We start from the raw sequence: 16905 nt of genomic DNA, 5'->3' as shown, positions 1-16905 counted from the left end.
TATGAATGATGGACAAGTGCAAGTATGTGTATATGCACTGAGGTAATGGCAGAACAAGAGCTAAAAGAATGGTTGTATTCATAACTGAGGATGCATTTTCAGTTAATCAATCTGAGCACCACCAAGCCCAGGTCTGATAAGCCCTGGCACAGACGCTGTGTTAGCAGAAGATATCAGAGCGCTGTTACTTTCTGCTAACCCAGCAAGAATGTACTCCAAGCAGACAGACAAGATCTATCCAAAACTAGTTCATCATTGCCCAGCAAGAGGACGCAGGAGACACAGGAAGGACCCAGTGACCAGCATGGACTGTCCTTTGTGTCACAGAGATCCTGAAGATCCCTTGGGGACATGCATCTTGGTGTTTGTACATAGGAGAGCATGAATGGGTAAAAACAATTTGCTTAGAGATTTTGCATAATAAAGTCATCTTCCCATTCTATAACATCTTGTGATCTTGCACCGTGATTAAATGACTCCCACTTTTCAGCCACTTACAGAAGTTTATAAAATACACAATAGTATGAACTAAGAGCACCTTACCCTGGCACAGCGTGAAATGAAGGTGGCACACACAGCTGGCTCTGATGGCCCTGTCGTTCGTGATGAGATCAGAGCAACCCATGTACCTGATGGCACCAAGCAGCCCCGGGAAATAGTTTCCTGAGGATTTTCCTACCTGCCTGAGCCAGCTGGGCTGGCTGGCTGGACCAGTGGGCATGCAGCAGCACAGGCTGGTCAGGGAGGTATTGCCCCAAAGATAGACTGCTGTTTAACCAGACTTTTAATCTCTATTTTTTTTTTTACTGACACTTTCATAAACCCTCCTTTTTCACTCTAGTGAAACATGCAGTCACTTAGTAAATAGCCACCCAACACCTCTGTAAATTCACAATATAGGAATGATTTTTTAAATTAAAAATACCAGAGTCAGTGTTAAATTTACCACTGTATTTTGAACTCCCAAGAAAAAGAGACTACGAATGATAAAGGCCACATAAAAGTGTTGACTTTGTTACAGTGTGATTTATATTTAACACCATTAAGCCTGATGTACACTTTTAGAGAAGAAAACAAAAATGCCATGATATGTGAAAGTCCAGCACAGCTTTTGGTGCTGGCTTTGGGTTGACCTCACCTCAAGAGAGGTGGAAATGAGGCAGGGAGGGATGAAGGTGGCTGACGGCTGAGCAACAAGGCTGGAGGAGAACAGTACTGTGTCTTGTTTATACTGTTTTCTGTGCTGTGAGCAACACAGACCCCAGGAGCTTGTAAGGTTTGACCTTTTCCTGGGAGGTTTCTCAGGAGTTACATGGGATGCTAAGGGGGCCATCAGCCCAGGCTGGTGGAGATCATGGTGGGCTAATTGCCCATAGGTGTGCTGAGCTGAGGTATGATCTCCTATGGTCGGTCCTGGGTTACTCTCTGACTTGCCGGGTCTATGTTTCCAAACAAACATCAGGCAGGCTGGAGAGACAGGCAAGAATGACGAAAAGCCCAGAAACTCCTGCTTCTTTGTAAGAGATAAAGAAGTTTAGTCTATTTAACTTCTCTGAGAGAAGGTTAAGAGATGCCTTGATCATGATCTATTAATACGTACACCAGAGAAATAGTTCAGGTAGTAGATAGCTCTTTAATCTAATAGGCAAAGGCATAATGCAATGCAGTGGCTGGAAGCCAAAACTCGACGCCTCCAGACTAGAAATAAGGGGCACGTTTCACTTACAGGCACATCAAGCTCTGGAACAGATCACCCACAGCAGCGATGGCATCTCTCCTGAGACACAGGTGTGCTTGTGCCCCACTGATGGCTCTGACACAGGAATTACTGGGTACAAGGCAGTAGCCTGTCACCCACAGGGGAAAGGCTGAACGGTCACAACAACTATTTGGGCCTTAGAATTGGGGATTTTACAAATGGAGAGTTGATCGTGTTTATTTCTGTAGAGAGGAGGACAATCTCCCTTCCCTGCCTGCCCTGCCTCCAGCAATTTAAAACCTAGTAACAACATAACATTGATATGGTTACTTTTGCCCTCATTCATTTCCTTTACATTATGTGTTATATTGACTGTTTGGAGGGAAAACCGAAAAGCAGTGAAAGGCTGGGGTAAATAAACACATCCTTGGCTACATCACCATTCCTGCACACAGAGCATTTGTAAGCTCCTCGAGAGAAGGGATTATAGCACGAGCTGTTCATCACCACTTCTGAAGAACAGAAGGACATCAGTTCTGAAGTCTTTTGTTAAAGCTTCTATGTGATGGCCAATGAGAGAGGACATTTTCTGAAAGTCATGCGTGCCCAAAATATTTCAGGCTCTGTCCCTTAAGATCAAGGTATCCAAAAATCACTCTGTGAGAAACAACGGCTGGCACTCCTGCGGGGCTTAGGAATGATTTTGGCAACTCCACGCACCAGCCAGCTCCAACAGACTTGAGAAACTCTTCACTTGCACCCCAAAACCCTGCAAAGAGAGCCGGCGGACAGGGAGGAGGTGGCAGCAGCCCCCACTTTGGCACAGCCCTCCAGCTGCTCCCAGTCTGCTGAGACGGCCCTGCCGTAGCCAAGCCACTGCCGAGCAGTCCCTGGACAGCTAAACCACAGCTCTGGCTCTGCCACACACCTTGCCATCTTCTGTCTGCAGGGCGACTGCAAAGTTTTTATCGTCTCAGCTCTGAGCGGTGCTGCCTTGCAGCAGGGAAAGCCTCGGGCAAGTGGGGGGATCTCCATTGCCGCCGGAGCCGGACAGAGCGGTACTGCAGAAAAACCGTAGCAGGCAGGTGGGTTTACAAACGCTACAGTACAATCTGACACAGACACTTAAAATGCAGTGCTTAAGCACACAAATAGTATTTTCTATTAGTCTGCCTTTAAATTTATGTGCCTCAATACATTGCTCTTTATGTTAACGGTGTTTCACAAGATGTACAGGGGATATAATGTGGCCAGATTACTGTGAGAATCATAACTTTTCTCCTGACTGCATTTTGAGTGATTAGAACAGTAACCTTCATATCACCTTAACAGCCACATTGGTATTTTATTACATATATTCCCAAGCAGATTATGTTGTTAAGAGAGATTTTTTGAACCATAACTCAAGAGGAGAAAATACAAAGCCTTCACAGAAATCTGTTGCTGGAGAGCATGGAAATTGGATGCTTTCAAACTGCATTTGAGCTTGGATGAAAATTTTAAAAGGTGAGCTTTTTTGACTCTCCAAGTCACCAGCAGCCTCTCTGCTCTCCTGCCTAGAGCCATGGAGGGAAAAAAGGATGCCTTTTAAACGGAGGCAAATTTTCTTGATGAGGGTGAGGCACAGCCCCAGCAGTCGCTAACTCTGAAAAGCAAACTGACCAGAAACACACACCACAGAGCCTAATTAATAGTTTAATACTCACTGGTCAGAGATACAGAGCTATAATGTGAAAACTGTCAAACCAACAGCATCTCTCTAGATTAACACTTAAAATACCAGGGAACATCAGAAAATGTGATCATGCTTAGATGAAGTTATGAGAAGCATCTATCTGTCCTTTAGCCATGCTTTTATTCCTCATTTTTTTCATCATTCTCTCAAAATTCTTTCCGTTGTATGAGATAGTCTCTACAGCCTCACTTTGCCTGCCCCTGGTTCAGCATCACCATTTTAAGCCCAGGTGTTCTGTAAACACTCAATGCACATCCCTGATGTTTGGAGGTTCTCCAGGCACCTGTGCCAGTCCCACAGGCAGGGGGACAACCCTCAACACCAGGAAGTATGTGTCCAGTCACCCTATGATTGCTCCAAGTTGTGGGGCACCCCGGATTTTTGCAGGTGGACTTTGGAGGCATCTCAGTGCCCACCCAGACTATTTCTGGCTTAGTGTCTAAGACAGGAGAAAATCCTTACTCTTTGGGAGGACTGGGAAGTATGCAGGTGGCTTTCTGCTCTCTTGTTCTTACCGCGAGCCACTTGAATTCCTCCTGGCACTGGTTCCTGGCCTGGTTTATGTCTTACTGGGCCAAACTCCTTGAGATCCTGCCATTCCTGCGCTTCCAGCACCTTGGACACTAGTGGGAGCAGAGCACGGCTGTGGCCGCAGACCAACTGGGTGCCCACTTCCAGTTCCTCTCCACCGCTCGCTGGAGGTGCCGAGCAAGTTTGAGAACACATCAGGCACACACCACGGGCACCCCGAGCTGCTGAAGGCCTGTGTGCTGCATGGGGGTGGCACTCAGGGCTATTGTACAGGTGCTACGAGTCCGTAGGTACAAGGTCAGTTGTGCCACAGCAGATGAATCAGCAGCTCGTGTCTGTGGAAAGGAATGTCCTGAGCAGGCACATCACCTGAGGAACACCGGTGACAGAAATCCCAGGACCTCCAGTGTGTTTCCAGCAGCTCCAGGAAGAACTTAGGACAGTCAGGAACCTCAGTCCTTGTCCTTTGCCCGGCACAGGAAAACAAGCACGAGAGAGAGTGGCTTCAGTGCTTTCTCACTCAAAACAGGATACACCAATGCACTAGCACCGTATACTCAATGCTATGATGGGGAGCTGTTGCTATGGTGAGGGAAATAATATTTAAGCACCAACTGTTTATAAATATAAAATCCCTACAAAGTTTCCTAAAATTAGAATAAGGGGGCTAGAGCTGTCAGGATATTGTAAAAGGCTTGAGAAATACCAGTATTTTTGGACACACAAGATCTGGATACTCCTAAAACAGCAAATGCAAGTCCAAAATGCTAAACATCAAAAGTGATGACTATGCTGTTGTGCTTCCTGAGGTTTAAAGGCAACGTCTTAGCCCTTGACTCTCTGCCACAGCCGGGCAGGCCTCTGTGAACAGAGGTGATACCAGCATTCCCAGGGATTTATTTTCCTCTTTCGACACAATTGCAGCACAGAGACCTGAGCTCCGCTGTTCCTTGTAGCCCACTCACTGCCAAGTGAGGTCGTTCCGAGCTGCTGATTGACATGCTGGTACTGTGACCCTGCAGTTACACTTTGTGAATCTTGGAGTCAGAGGTGAAGATTTGGAAATCCCTGAGCTGGGGAGGCAGCTCCTTGCAGAGCTCAGGAGGTTGTGAGGACCTGGGTGCTGCTCATACCAATGTAAGAAAACTGCTGTGATGCCTTATAATGTCCAGGCAGCACCAAACATGCACAAAGTAAAATGGGGATATAAAAAATTAATATCTGTTGTAGCATCTCCAGAATCATAAGCTGGCTCTTGTTGGCAGCTGTCATATCAGTAGAAGTGCAGTTAAAGTGCTAAAAACTCAGCCTAGTTGGCAAGCGCCTGACAAAAAGGAAACATTACAAGTTGCCGAAAGTAAACATCCGACCCATTTCAAAGGGTCGAACAGAAGCAGAAACCAGAAGGAACGTGTTTATCAGACAGCAGCCACCTCAACATCCCTGACGGTCTCCCATGTGTCATATCCTCTGCCCCAGGTGGTCAGGATGGCACCTTCCCGCCTCTTCTGTTAGCATTCCTGCCCCGCCGGGCTTGGTTTTGGTCCCTGCCCCTGGCAGTGAGCCCTGGCCACGGCGGCGCAGGGAGGATTCCTGGCGCTGAAGAACTAGTCCCCATGACAGTGTGTTTTCTGACGAGCAAAGGCCACCGGCAAATGAGCGAACGAATGCACACTGCCATCGCTACCAAATCCGTCTGGGTCGCCGGGGTGAGGGGGGCGCTGGTTGCGCCCCAGCACTGGGGCGTGAGGAGGGTGGGAGGCACCCGCCGTCCGCATCAGCCCCCGTCTGCGGGGTGGCCTGACCCGGTCCCCGGGGATCCCCGCACCACCCGCCAACACCCAGCGTGGAGACGACTCGTCTTCCGCGGGGAGCCCCATCGGGTCTCCACCCCGCCCCGGGAGGGGCTCTGCCCGCTCCGGCTGGGCCGCCTTGGAGACAAAAAAAGGGCCAGGGAGAGTTTCGTGCCCGGCAAATCCTGCCCAGCAGCCGGGCAGCGCGGGCGGCGCGAAGCGGTGCGGGCAGCGCGGGGCGGGGGCAGCGCGGGGCGGTGCGGTGCGGAGCCTCTGCCTGTGCGCGCTGCCGGGCGGTCCGGAGGAGGGAGGGAGGGGAAGCGGGTGCAGCCCCCTCCCCTGCCCGCCCTCCCCTGCCCGCCGGCGCCGCGCGGAGCGGAGCGGAGGGGCGTGGAGAGGCGGCCGCGCGCGGGGCTGCCCGCGCGGGCAGGGCAGGCAGGGCAGGGCGGGCAGCGCGCGGCCGCCGGCAGGGCTGAGCCCCCGCGGCGCGGCCCGCTGAGCGCCGCCGGCAGCCGCCCCCGGGCCCGGCTCGGCGTCCCCCGCCCCAGGAGCCGCGGCGGGGCCCGCCGGGGATGCGGGGGGAAGCACCGCGGCGCTCTGCCAGGTAAGGGGCGCTGGGGTGGGGTGGGGTGGCGCGGCGCGGGTCGGCGGGGGTGGCCGGGGGTGGCGGACCGGGGCTCTCCCGTAACCCTTTACGCGCCACCAACTTTCCAGGGCAGAGAGGCATCACCCGCGGCGGCGGGAGGGACTTTTCCCCGCTGCTCCCGGCGGCGGTGCGGCGAGACCCCGTCCCGCGCTGCCAGCGCCCGGCGAGCCGCGGCCGCGGCTGCCTTAGCGGCGGTCGGCAGCCCTGGCTCCCGAGAGCCGCGGGAAAAAGGAGCTGTGGCGAAACTTGGGCTGTTGTTGGGCGAGAAGCTGCCGCCTGGAACAAGTCAGTAGGTCCCCGGTGGCACAGGGGAGGCCAGCTGCCCTGCCCGGTCGTGTGAGCCGCGCCAGCTGGCAGACCAAATGCCCCAGCATTTGCTGTCAGACCTTAAAGTGGTCTTATAAACCTGCCGTTAGGACGCAGGCTGGCGAGAAGAGCTCGCAGAGCGGGGTTGAAGCATGCCATAGCATGGAGCAGTCCTACAGGAAAGCTGCGCGGTTCGAGGTTTGGGCTCCTGATGCAGCCGTACCCTGGGTACGTTGCAAAGGGAGTATTTTGAGGTGGTGAATGAGTGCGTTCATCCAAAAGGAGCCTTCTAGCTCCTGCCAGGGGAGCGCTCTGGGAGGGAGCAAGCATGCACAAACAGGCTGGTGGATGGCTATGGGGAAGGTGGAGAGCACAAATAAATTGTATCGGGTTTACCCAGGCGTTCGCATCTTTGGGAGGAGACAGATGCAGTTCAGCAGATGAGGGATAAAGAGGCACAGGTGGATGTTGCGATAAGAAAACTCTGGGACTGGCTGGGGTTTGTTGTTACTTGATAGTGATTAATAACTCAAAATGTGTATGCAGAGTACCAGTAGGGAAAAACCGAAATATCTGTTGAAGACTCAGTGATGATTTAAGTGCATGTCAAAGTGGGCAGTAATCTTTTGGTGGCAAAGGATCTCTGGGATGGGCAGAGACAGGGAAGTGGGGGGCATGCCAGCAGTGGCTTTGAGCACTGGGGTGCTGTGCCTTATCATTAAAAAAGTGCCCCAGGAGGTGATGCATGTGAGAGCAGAGCGAATTTTGGTCTTTACAGGCATGAAGCACCTCCACTCTGCGTACGGTGCTCACCCGAGGAAGGTGGCGGACATGAGTTCCCAGCTGGCACTTGAAGATGTCACCTTAGAGAAGCTCTAGTGCTGTAGGGCTGAAGAGGAGGCAAGACTGAATGCTCACTCCCACCCCATCAGGATCTCATGTTGGTGGGCCTTGTTGGGGGGGAGGCTTGGGGACAGAGACCAGCCCTGCTCACATAGCTGTTGCGGTACCCAAAATCAGGTAGCACCTTTGGGAAGGAGGCTGCTTCGTGCTGCATCTCAGCGGTACCCCTTTCCCCTGGGGAGCGGTGGGGTGCAGCCTGCTTGTGCCCAAGGTGGCTGGGCCACAGGCGTGCTCAGTGCTTGCCTGGATTCGCAGAACTACCAGCATGACTAAGCCACTGCGACCGAGTGGGATGCTCTCGTTAAACCCCGTCAGGAGCCTGTCTCCCCTGCCTCAGTGACCACAACATGTTGTTTTGTGAGATAAACTCTTTGCTCAGTGGGAGAATGCTGCGAAGCAGCAGAGCCCGTGCCAGTGGGTCCCTGGCCGAGAGTTGTTTTGCAACCCTGCGACTTAATTTCTGTGCCTGGGTGGTGAGGCTGGGGGGAGCGGGGCCACAGGAGCCAGGCTGGCTGGGCAGTGAGGCACTGTGGGGCGCTGGCTGCGGCTCCCCCTCCCTGACCAGCCCTCCGAGCTGCTCTACCCTGGGCAGGGCACCCAGGGGTGTTGTTTGCTGGGCAGGGGACAGAGGCACAGGGCTGAGCAGCTGCTGAAGTAGGTGTTGTGAACCCTGTAGGTGACTATGCACGCGTGGGTCTCCCTCCCCGGGGGTGATGGGTTGTCTGTGATGAGACACATTTTGGGATATGTACCCCAGTGAGCATGCTGCAGCCATGCCTTCCAATTGCTGCAGTCACACTCCTGTTAGGAGAGAGCTTTTTTGGCTTGTAACTTCTCGTGTGGGCTTCACCTCACGCGGGTGTGCGCACATGCCCCTCTGCACTGGGCTGGCCGTGCCCAAGCACGGGGGGCAGGCAGTTCTGCCCTGTCTCTACACTCACCCACCCTTCTTCCTCCTACTGAGACCCTGGCACCTCCCAGTTGTTCGCTGCTCACAGTTGTGTTTTCCAGCCAGTCCCAAAGTCCTGAGTCACTCTGCCGTTTCCATGGAAACGGCCTTGCTGGCAGGAATCGGTTTTGGGGGTAGAGGGTGCCGGTAGTTGGACCGGGATCCAGCAGGCCCCAGGGAGGGCTTGCGGGGCGCAGGCACTTCTCCAGTTCATTGCCCTGGTGCTGGGGCTTGTGCCGGGGCTGGAGCAGGCACCTGCGTTGCACCTTCTTCCACTCCCTTTTCCTTTCCCCTGCCACCGGCAAGTGCAGAGGGGTTTCCCTGGCAGGGGTGAGGGAGCCCGGGTGAGCCCAGCTGGGCCAAGGGCACAACTTCTGGGGAGCTGTTGAGAGAGGGGGAAGCCTGGAAGGCAGCTGAAAAGAGCAGGTTTTTCTGACTGCCCTGTGAGAAAGCCTTGGAAACAGCAATGACAGCATCAGCTCCTGTAAGGTCTCCTGCCATCACCCCCAAGTTTTTCAAACACAGCCACTTGCAGGGAGCAGCAAGGGAACCTGCAAGGAGGCTTGGGGCAGGAGGCAGGGCAGCTGTGTTGCTGTGGGACCGCCCTCTGCCAAGAGAACAAGCTTTGGCTGGTCCAGGGCACTGCTCTCTGTAGCACCTGGCAGCTTTTGGAGAGGAGAAGATGTGCGAGTCGCACCGCTCCCTGCAGCAGCCCCGCAAGTCCAGCCTGCTTGGCAGCACCTGAGCACAGGCACCAGTGTAGCCTCTGGTGCCACGGTCCTGCTGCACTGTCTAAAAGCAGGTAATTCACATCAAACCTGGGAAGACCATCCCCAAAGTAGGAGTCGACCGCTCAGCATTGCCTCCCAGGCCTGCGCTGCGGCTGGCCGGCCGCGCTCGCAGCTCCCCGCGCCGGTGACTCACAGATGCCTTTCAGCTTAATTCATTGCCTCCGATCTCCCCAGCGCTCCTGGGCTGCCTTGCTGGCTTCTCGCCTGCTCATCCTCCCTAGAGCAGCGCTGGGAGTCAGGGGAGGAGGAGGAGGAGGAGGAAGGCAGGTGGTTACGCACCCGCTGCCATTTCGTGGGTGTGTGTGGTGGGGGGGTTGCACTGCCTGCGGCCATCCTCTCCTTTCCTCTGGGCTTGAGGCTGCGGGAAGCAGGGCAGGGGAGAGGAAAGGCTCAGCACTTTCTTCTTCCCACAGACAATGCTCCTGTCCCCCTGACAGGCACTGGCAGCCTCCTGCGGGGCTTGGAGCCAGTTGCCGGATGCCGTGCATCCCTCGTGGACAGCCTGGTCCTGATTCGACTGCAGGCAGCCGGACAGAACTGCTGGCAAGCAGTGGAGTGCAGTCTGGCATGCTGTGACCAGAGGGGGGGTTAGGGTCAGGGAAGGAGCAGCGGTGACCCCAGCACAGTGCAAACAGGAGCCCATGTGCCCTCTTGCACGGCCGTTGCAGTACCAGCAGTGCTGGGGGCTGGAAGGTACGAGTGACCCCCACCCCAGCTCTCCTTCTTGTATCACCAGCTGCCTGGAGGGACCTACCAGACTCAGCTCCCGCCCTTGGGCCACATTTGCTCATCATCCTTGGTGGAGCTGAGCTAGAGACAGAGCAGAAGGAGATTTCGGCTGGGAACAGTTTATAGCATGGAAACATCTGTGAGTCCAGCATTTTGGATAACTCCCATGGCCACAGCATCCCACAGTCTAGGGCTGAGTAGCCAAGCGAGTCTCTGCCTCACACAGGAGTCTAAGCCCCACGTGGGGCTTGATGCTGGTCTGGACTGCTGGTCCCGGTATCGGTGCCTGAAGGGGAAGAGGTCAATTTAAGAGAAAGGTCCCCTGTGGCAAGGATGGGAGAGCAAGTGGCTATCCACTACACGTGTGTGTAGGAGACATCCTTCTGCAGTGTGATGGCTGCAGCCACTGCTTGGTGAGGCTGCCCCAAGTTGTGTGGTGCCACTGGCAGCTCCTCCTTGGCAGGTGTTTCACACCAGCCTGGCTGTGTCCAACAGCTGAGCGAGGGTGGGTGTGAGGGGAAGCGATCCTCAGCCGTGCTGGCAGCTCCTGGGCACCAGGCACTTGTGCTGCCCCAGGAGCACTGTGAGGGCACCCTGCTGCCGGTCACTGCTGCCTCTGGAGCCCGGGGCTGGGCTGGGCTGGGATGGAACTGCAGCCCCTTGGGACAGGCAGCAATGGGAGGAGGCAGAAGAGCCAGCGGGGGACTGAGAGGAGGCTCTGTCTGGCTTTAAAGGCCACAAATTTGACATCAGGGAGTGAAGTCTTCTCCAAAAACCTGCCCTTCCCTGGCTGTGGCTCAGTAGGCAGGCAGGGCACACGCGGAAGGTGATGAGGAGCAGACGAGGCTGAAACTGTGCTGTATTTTCACACCTGCTCTCTCAAGGAGGTGAATCAATGCCCTGTTCCTTCCTCTCCACAGCTTGGTGTGGGTGGGCAGAGAACCTGAAATGCTCACAGTCAGCAATCCGGCAGGAATTGGGACCAAGGAGGCACCTGGGCTCTGGTTGTCTTTTGCAGAGGAGCCAGCAGTGGGTTTCTGCCACATCCCAGGACAAGCTGAGTGGCGTCTGCTCCAGCATCCCTCAGCAGCACAGCAAGGAATAGAAGCTGAGGTTGTGTGTGAAGGATGCAGTGTGGCTGGCCATCACTAGAGAGCAGGAAAGCGTTCCCACTCCAGCTTCCACCTAGGCAGAATACGGGAGCCACCTGGGTCAGGAGATGACAGCACGGACCCTCCTATCCTGTCCTTATTTAGCACAACTGGAAAAACACTTTATCCAAGGGATGGAAGATCCCATGTGGGCACTAGGGCCAGGTCTCCCCTCTGCAGGGTGGGTAACCCCAAACCAGGAGCAGCAATAGTCAAGTGTTTGCGGCTTCAGTCCCTCAGACACATGTCACACCCCTGACAGGCAGCCCAGGGGAAAGCATCCCTTATTGCCCAGGAGAAAACAACCCTTATTCAAAGCATTGTTACGAATCTAAAGCATGGCTCTCAGTGCACAGACATGGTGATGGCTGGCAGGGGGTTGCCTGCAGTAGCTGTGCTGGAGCCCCTGTGCTGGGGTCCTGCTCTAAATTCCTGCTCTTGGCAAGAGGTCTCGGGAGCTGTTAGTTCCCGCCTGCACAAGCAGCTGGCGCAACTGGTAAATAATAAAAATAATAATTAAAAAAAAAGAAAGAAAGGAAGTTTTCAACTCATGTGCAGGTCTGAGCAGCCTTCCTGGCATCCCTCACTGGGTGCCAGGGTCTCTCTGAGGAGCGGGGCCTGTTGAGGAGACAGGAACAGCATGCTGTGCCAGCTGCTGTGGGCTCTGCAGGGAATGTGCACCGGGAACATTGTGCTGTCCCAGGCCCATCAGGGATTTTAGTGTGCTCTGGGCTTGAATAGGCCCTGTGTGCTGAAATCCATGGCTGGCCCACCGCTCTCCCTTGGAGACTTCAGCTCAGCAGTGACAGCAGCAGCTCCAGCAGTCCCAGTGGCCGGGGACAAGGAGCTCACCACCAGCTCAGAGCCATCTCGGCACTCTCCCTGGGGATACACAGGGAGCGTGAAAGGAGGGGTGGGGAAGGGGAAGCAACAGTAGTGATGGTTCTATGGGAAGGGCTCTGCTGCGTGGAGAGCAGAGATATTTGGGTCTGTCCCCTTGGTTTTGCCTGAGGAGGAGGGTGGGTGGGTAGCTACAGAGGCACATGCACAGGTGAACATACCACACTGGAGAGGACACACATAGAAGGAAGATGGGCAAGAGAAAGTGGATGCAAAGGAGCTTCAAAGCTGTTGCTAATACTGGGGCATCTCCCCTGCACAGGGCTTTTGGCTTGTTTGGGGTTTGTGGAATGAGCCTGCTGTTTCCTTCCCTCTAGCCCCACTGGCCTCAGGGAGTGATAGCACACGGATGTGAAGCCCTGTGCTTTGGAGAGTGGCAGGGCAGTCTGTGAATGTGATTTGGTCAGTGAAAAGGTGGAAAATGTTAAAGCACCATCACAGTTACATTCCCAGCAATGCCACAGCTCCCCAGGTGTGGCAGGGGCGCTTCTCACCTCACTGTCCGTGAACACTTCATCCAAGTGTCCGGCTCAGCTCTTCCTACCCTCGCCCACATGTAGGCAGCAGCAAGGCAGGGGCTGGCACCACTAAAGTTGGCCAGGACAACTGCAGCCCTGTTCTTCCCTGCACCCGCCTCTGGAGGCTGCTTCACTGTTGCCAGTAGAGAATGGAGGGGATGCAGTTTTTCATGCTTCCTCCATTGAAGTATTGCTTTCCCCATCCTCTGGTGCTAAGAATAGGATGGGGTTCTGAATCCCAGAGATGAGCAGGATCTGGCCAGCACCCTGTGGCCCCAGCATCAGTGCTGGGGCCACGTTGGGCTGGCAGCTGGGACACAGCTCTGGCTGCTGCTCATCCCCAGAGGCTGACAGGCTGAGATGACCTGCCTATTGCACCTCTAAGCAGAGAGGTTTGCAGCTCCAGCAGAGCCATTGCCCCTTTCCAAAGCAGGAGGTTGTTGGCCTGGATGGGCCATACCTTGCCCTGCCAGATGGACAGGAAGAATGGAGGTGGTGCTTGACACCACCTGCTTGACATGGCAGCCCTATTGCTGCCATGGCTCCTGCACTGAGTGTTGAAGACACTGGCTGATGGGTGACAAGTGACTCACAAGGCAGCTTGGGGCAGAGGGTTCACAGAAGCTGGATGGAGGCACACAGATGGTGTGGCCACCAGGCTTTAACAGCCCCCAGCCTGACTGCAGAGTATAGGGTGAGCTGTGTGGAATCAGATTTGTGTACATTCCCAGCCTGGAAGGAAGCAGTCCCTGGGGCTGAAGTCCTGGCTGGAAGAGTCTCTGCAGGCTTGCCAGCCTCTGCCTGGTCTTCCTCTCCTTTGAAATGGGGCTCTGCGGTGCGTGACTGGGGTCCACACGGTTATGGCTGATGTATAATCATTAGGAGGGTGTTTGCTGGTACCCCCAGCAGCTGGATATTTGGGTCATCTTTGGCAGTCCTCGCTCAATCCATGACTTCTCTGTTGGGTTGCAGACACCGAGACGACCTGTGAAGAAGCTCCATGAAGGTGATCAGCCATGCAATGTTCCTGGAAGGCTGTCCTCCTACTAGCCTTGGCATCCATTGCGATCCAGTACACAGCAATCCGGACCTTCACTGCCAAGTCCTTCCACAGCTGCCCCATCCCCAACCCCGTGAACTGCAGCCTGAGCCAGGACATAGATGTGGCTGACAGGCTGTGTGACGAAAGCCCCACTTTAACATATAACCTCTCCAGGAAGACACATGTCCTCATCCTCGCCACCACCCGCAGTGGTTCCTCGTTTGTTGGGCAGCTCTTTAACCAGCACTTTGATGTCTTTTATTTATTCGAGCCCCTCTACCATGTCCAGTACACCCTGATCCCAAAGCTGACCCAGAGCAAGAGCACGACGGACAGGCGGGTCATGCTTGGGGCCAGCCGAGACCTGCTGAGGAGCCTGTATGACTGTGACCTCTACTTCTTGGAGAACTACATCAAGCCCCAGCCCGTCAATCACACCACCGACCGCCTCTTCCGCAGGGGAGCCAGCAAGGCCCTGTGCTCGCCGCCCGTCTGTGAGTCCCTGGGAGCTGTGGATCTCCACCTGGAGGAGGGAGACTGTGTGAAGAAGTGCGGTACCTTGAACCTGACGTTGGCCACCGAGTCCTGCAGAGAGCACGGGCACGTGGCCATCAAAACCGTGCGGGTGCCTGAGGTCAGCGACCTCCGGGCCCTGGTGGAGGACCCGCGGCTGAACCTGAAGGTCATCCAGTTGGTGAGGGACCCTCGGGGGATCCTGGCGTCCCGGAGCGAGACTTTCCGGGACACCTACCGTCTGTGGAGGATCTGGGACGGCACCGGCAGAAAGCCGTACAACCTGGATGTGACCCAGCTCACGACAGTGTGCGAGGACTTCTGGAACTCTGTGTCCACCGGCCTCAACCGACCACCGTGGCTCAAGGGCAAATACATGCTGGTGCGGTACGAAGACCTGGCCAGGAACCCCATGAAAAAGACCGAGGAGATCTACGATTTCCTGGGCATCCCCATGGACAGCAACGTCGAGCGCTGGATACAGAACAACACCCGAGGAGACAGGTCCTCCTCCAAACACAAGTACGGGACAGTGCGCAACTCAGCGGCGACGGCGGAGAAGTGGCGGTTCCGTCTGTCCTACGAGATCGTGGCGTTCACCCAGCACGCCTGCCAGCAGGTGCTGGCACAGCTCGGCTACAAAACCGCTGGCTCTGAGGAGGAGCTGAAGAACCTCTCCATCAGCCTGGTGGAGGAGAGAGACTTCCTGCCCTTCTCCTAAGGCAGCCCCGGGGGGGGCCGGTTTTGATACGGACAGTTTCTAACTGTTGCCTTATTTTATTTTCTTTTGTTTTGTTTCCCCCCCTCTTTCTCTCTCTCGTCTTCTTTTCTTCAAAATTTGCACTAAACCGTGAGCGGGAATCTCAGCAGCTGAGTCCAGGGGAAGCAATTGCTGTCCCCCAATACGTTTCAGACGCAAGAGGAATTGGGTCTCTCCAAGCAAGAGTTGGAACTGTGGATGGGTAACAATGTTTACAAAACACATAAAATGTATAAAGCAACCTTCAAGCTTTCCAAACCGAAGGGTACCTGGGGTACTGTACTTTGCACTGTTTACTTCTACAATGTAAGAGGTAAATATAAATATAATTTATGAATGGTGTTGTCCCCTCCAGAGTAATTCCCCTTGCCCCTGATGAGCAGGTTAGACTGGAAGCTGAACATGGAACAACCTCCTTGTTTTTGATCTCAGTGCAACATGTCTGTTTGTTTAAGTCCTGTTATTGGGCTGGGTAGTGGGTCAGCTGCTTGTACGTGGCTGTTCAGTAACACCTGTGATGTTTCTTTGTGCCAAAAACCCACAAAAGAAAAAAAAGTGGTTGGGTGATTTGGTAAAAGCCCAACATATTTAACACTTATTTCTGTGTTTTCTGTAAATAAAAGTGCAATAAAACTGACCTGGGGGTGAACTGAAAGACCTCAGTGACTAAACTGGGGTGGAAGTGCCAACAGGTGGAGAGCAGCATCTCCTGCTCTGCCCGGCTCCTGTGGGGCTGGGAGCGGGGGGGCAAGGCGAGGGGTGCAGTAGCCACCTCCTCGGGCATGTGCATGTTTCGTCTGAAGTGTGTCAAAATGCAAGTAGTTAAGCCAAAATAGAGAATCTGTGGTTATTTACAGACCTGAGAGCATGTTGGTCTGTGTGGGGACATAGGACTTGCTGAAGTGCCTGGTGGTACTGGCATGGTGAGCCCAGCCCCATGGGGCTGCCCCACACTGTCCCCCCCGCCATGTCTGATGCTGCTCATGCCAGAGCTGGCGTGCCCTGTATGGAGGACCAGAGAAAAGTGCTTGAGTTCAGGTCATAAAACTGCCAGAATGAAAGCGAGCAGGCAAGATGATGGTCCTGGCAATGCACCAGTTGTTCTTTGTGAGCTGCCCGCTGTCTGCGGAGGCAGAGCCTCCTGCTCAGGGCACCTTGGCAGGGCAGGAGCAACGCTGCACCACAGCAGTGTGCCCAGAGCCAACAACAGGACCTTGCTGGTCTGGTTGATCTCTGGCTGCTGGAACAGCCGACCAGGTCCTCCAACCCGACTGAGACAGAGTCCTCCAAACAGCCCAGCCCTTGGGGCACATCCCGCAGACCATGGGCAGCTGCAGATGGGAAGATACAGGGGCCAGTCCCCAGGGTCCTGAGGGCAGCAATGCCCCAGCATTTCCCAGCTCGGTTGCTCCTGGAGCCAGGCAGGATGGGGACTCAGAGAGATGTGACCACAGCTGGCCACTCCCAGCGCTGGAGCCACTCCTGGCACAGGAGTGTTTGAGCCACCCGCAGCCCACCTACCTGGTCAGGTCTCCTCTTTGAAGGTCTCTTCCACGGCCTGCTGCCCACCAGTTTCCAGCCCAAGATATTATTTCGGAGAGGGTGAGACTGGGTGCTGCAGTTGCATGCAGGGAGCTGGGATCTGCTGGCTGTCCACCCACCACGTGGGTGAGGCAGAGGAAAGCTTTAACTATAGGTGATTTTCCAACATCCTTTTTCCCCTTTAAAGAGCTCTGGAGGGGCTGCTTTTTAGCGGTGTTTTGCAAACTGGCTTAACATGGCAAACCTGCTCCAGCTGTGCTGGCGAGCAGAGGGGATGCATCTGATGGCCCCTCCTCAGGGCTCACAGCTGGAGCACCTTTAACTCAGCTACACTGTCTGCAAGATGACATGGCTGGCTCCAGCCCCACGAGGAGAAATGGGGTGACAACATGCACGT

At 54.8% G+C, this 16905-nt stretch overlaps 1 protein-coding gene across 4 annotated transcripts; it reads left to right on the top strand.

The window, feature by feature from the left end:
- Positions 1–6187: 6187 nt before the first annotated feature.
- On the top strand, positions 6188–15524 carry CHST1 (carbohydrate sulfotransferase 1). 4 transcript variants are annotated; one of them, XM_080346056.1, is made up of 3 exons: positions 6188–6362; positions 7489–7650; positions 13624–15524. In XM_080346056.1, exon 3 carries the CDS (start codon positions 13668–13670, stop codon positions 14925–14927), a length of 1260 nt encoding a protein of 419 aa, XP_080202182.1. In that variant the 5' UTR covers positions 6188–6362; positions 7489–7650; positions 13624–13667; the 3' UTR covers positions 14928–15524. The 4 variants fall into 4 exon arrangements, with proteins under 4 accessions (XP_080202182.1, XP_080202181.1, XP_080202180.1 ...); XM_080346055.1 differs by having other exon boundaries at positions 7489–7654; XM_080346054.1 differs by having other exon boundaries at positions 7489–7730.
- The last annotated feature ends 1381 nt before the right edge of the window (positions 15525–16905 follow it).

This window comes from Nesoenas mayeri, assembly GCF_963082525.1.
Source record: "Nesoenas mayeri genome assembly, chromosome: 5".
In the NCBI taxonomy this organism is placed as follows: Eukaryota; Metazoa; Chordata; class Aves; order Columbiformes; family Columbidae; genus Nesoenas; species Nesoenas mayeri.
The sequence above is the reverse complement of the archived record's forward strand: the minus strand, read 5'-3'. Positions and strand labels throughout refer to the sequence as shown.

Bases quoted from the DNA above. Each gene is read 5' to 3' on its own strand.
- CHST1 (XM_080346053.1), top strand. From the start codon at position 13,668: ATGCAATGTTCCTGGAAGGCTGTCCTCCTACTAGCCTTGGCATCCATT.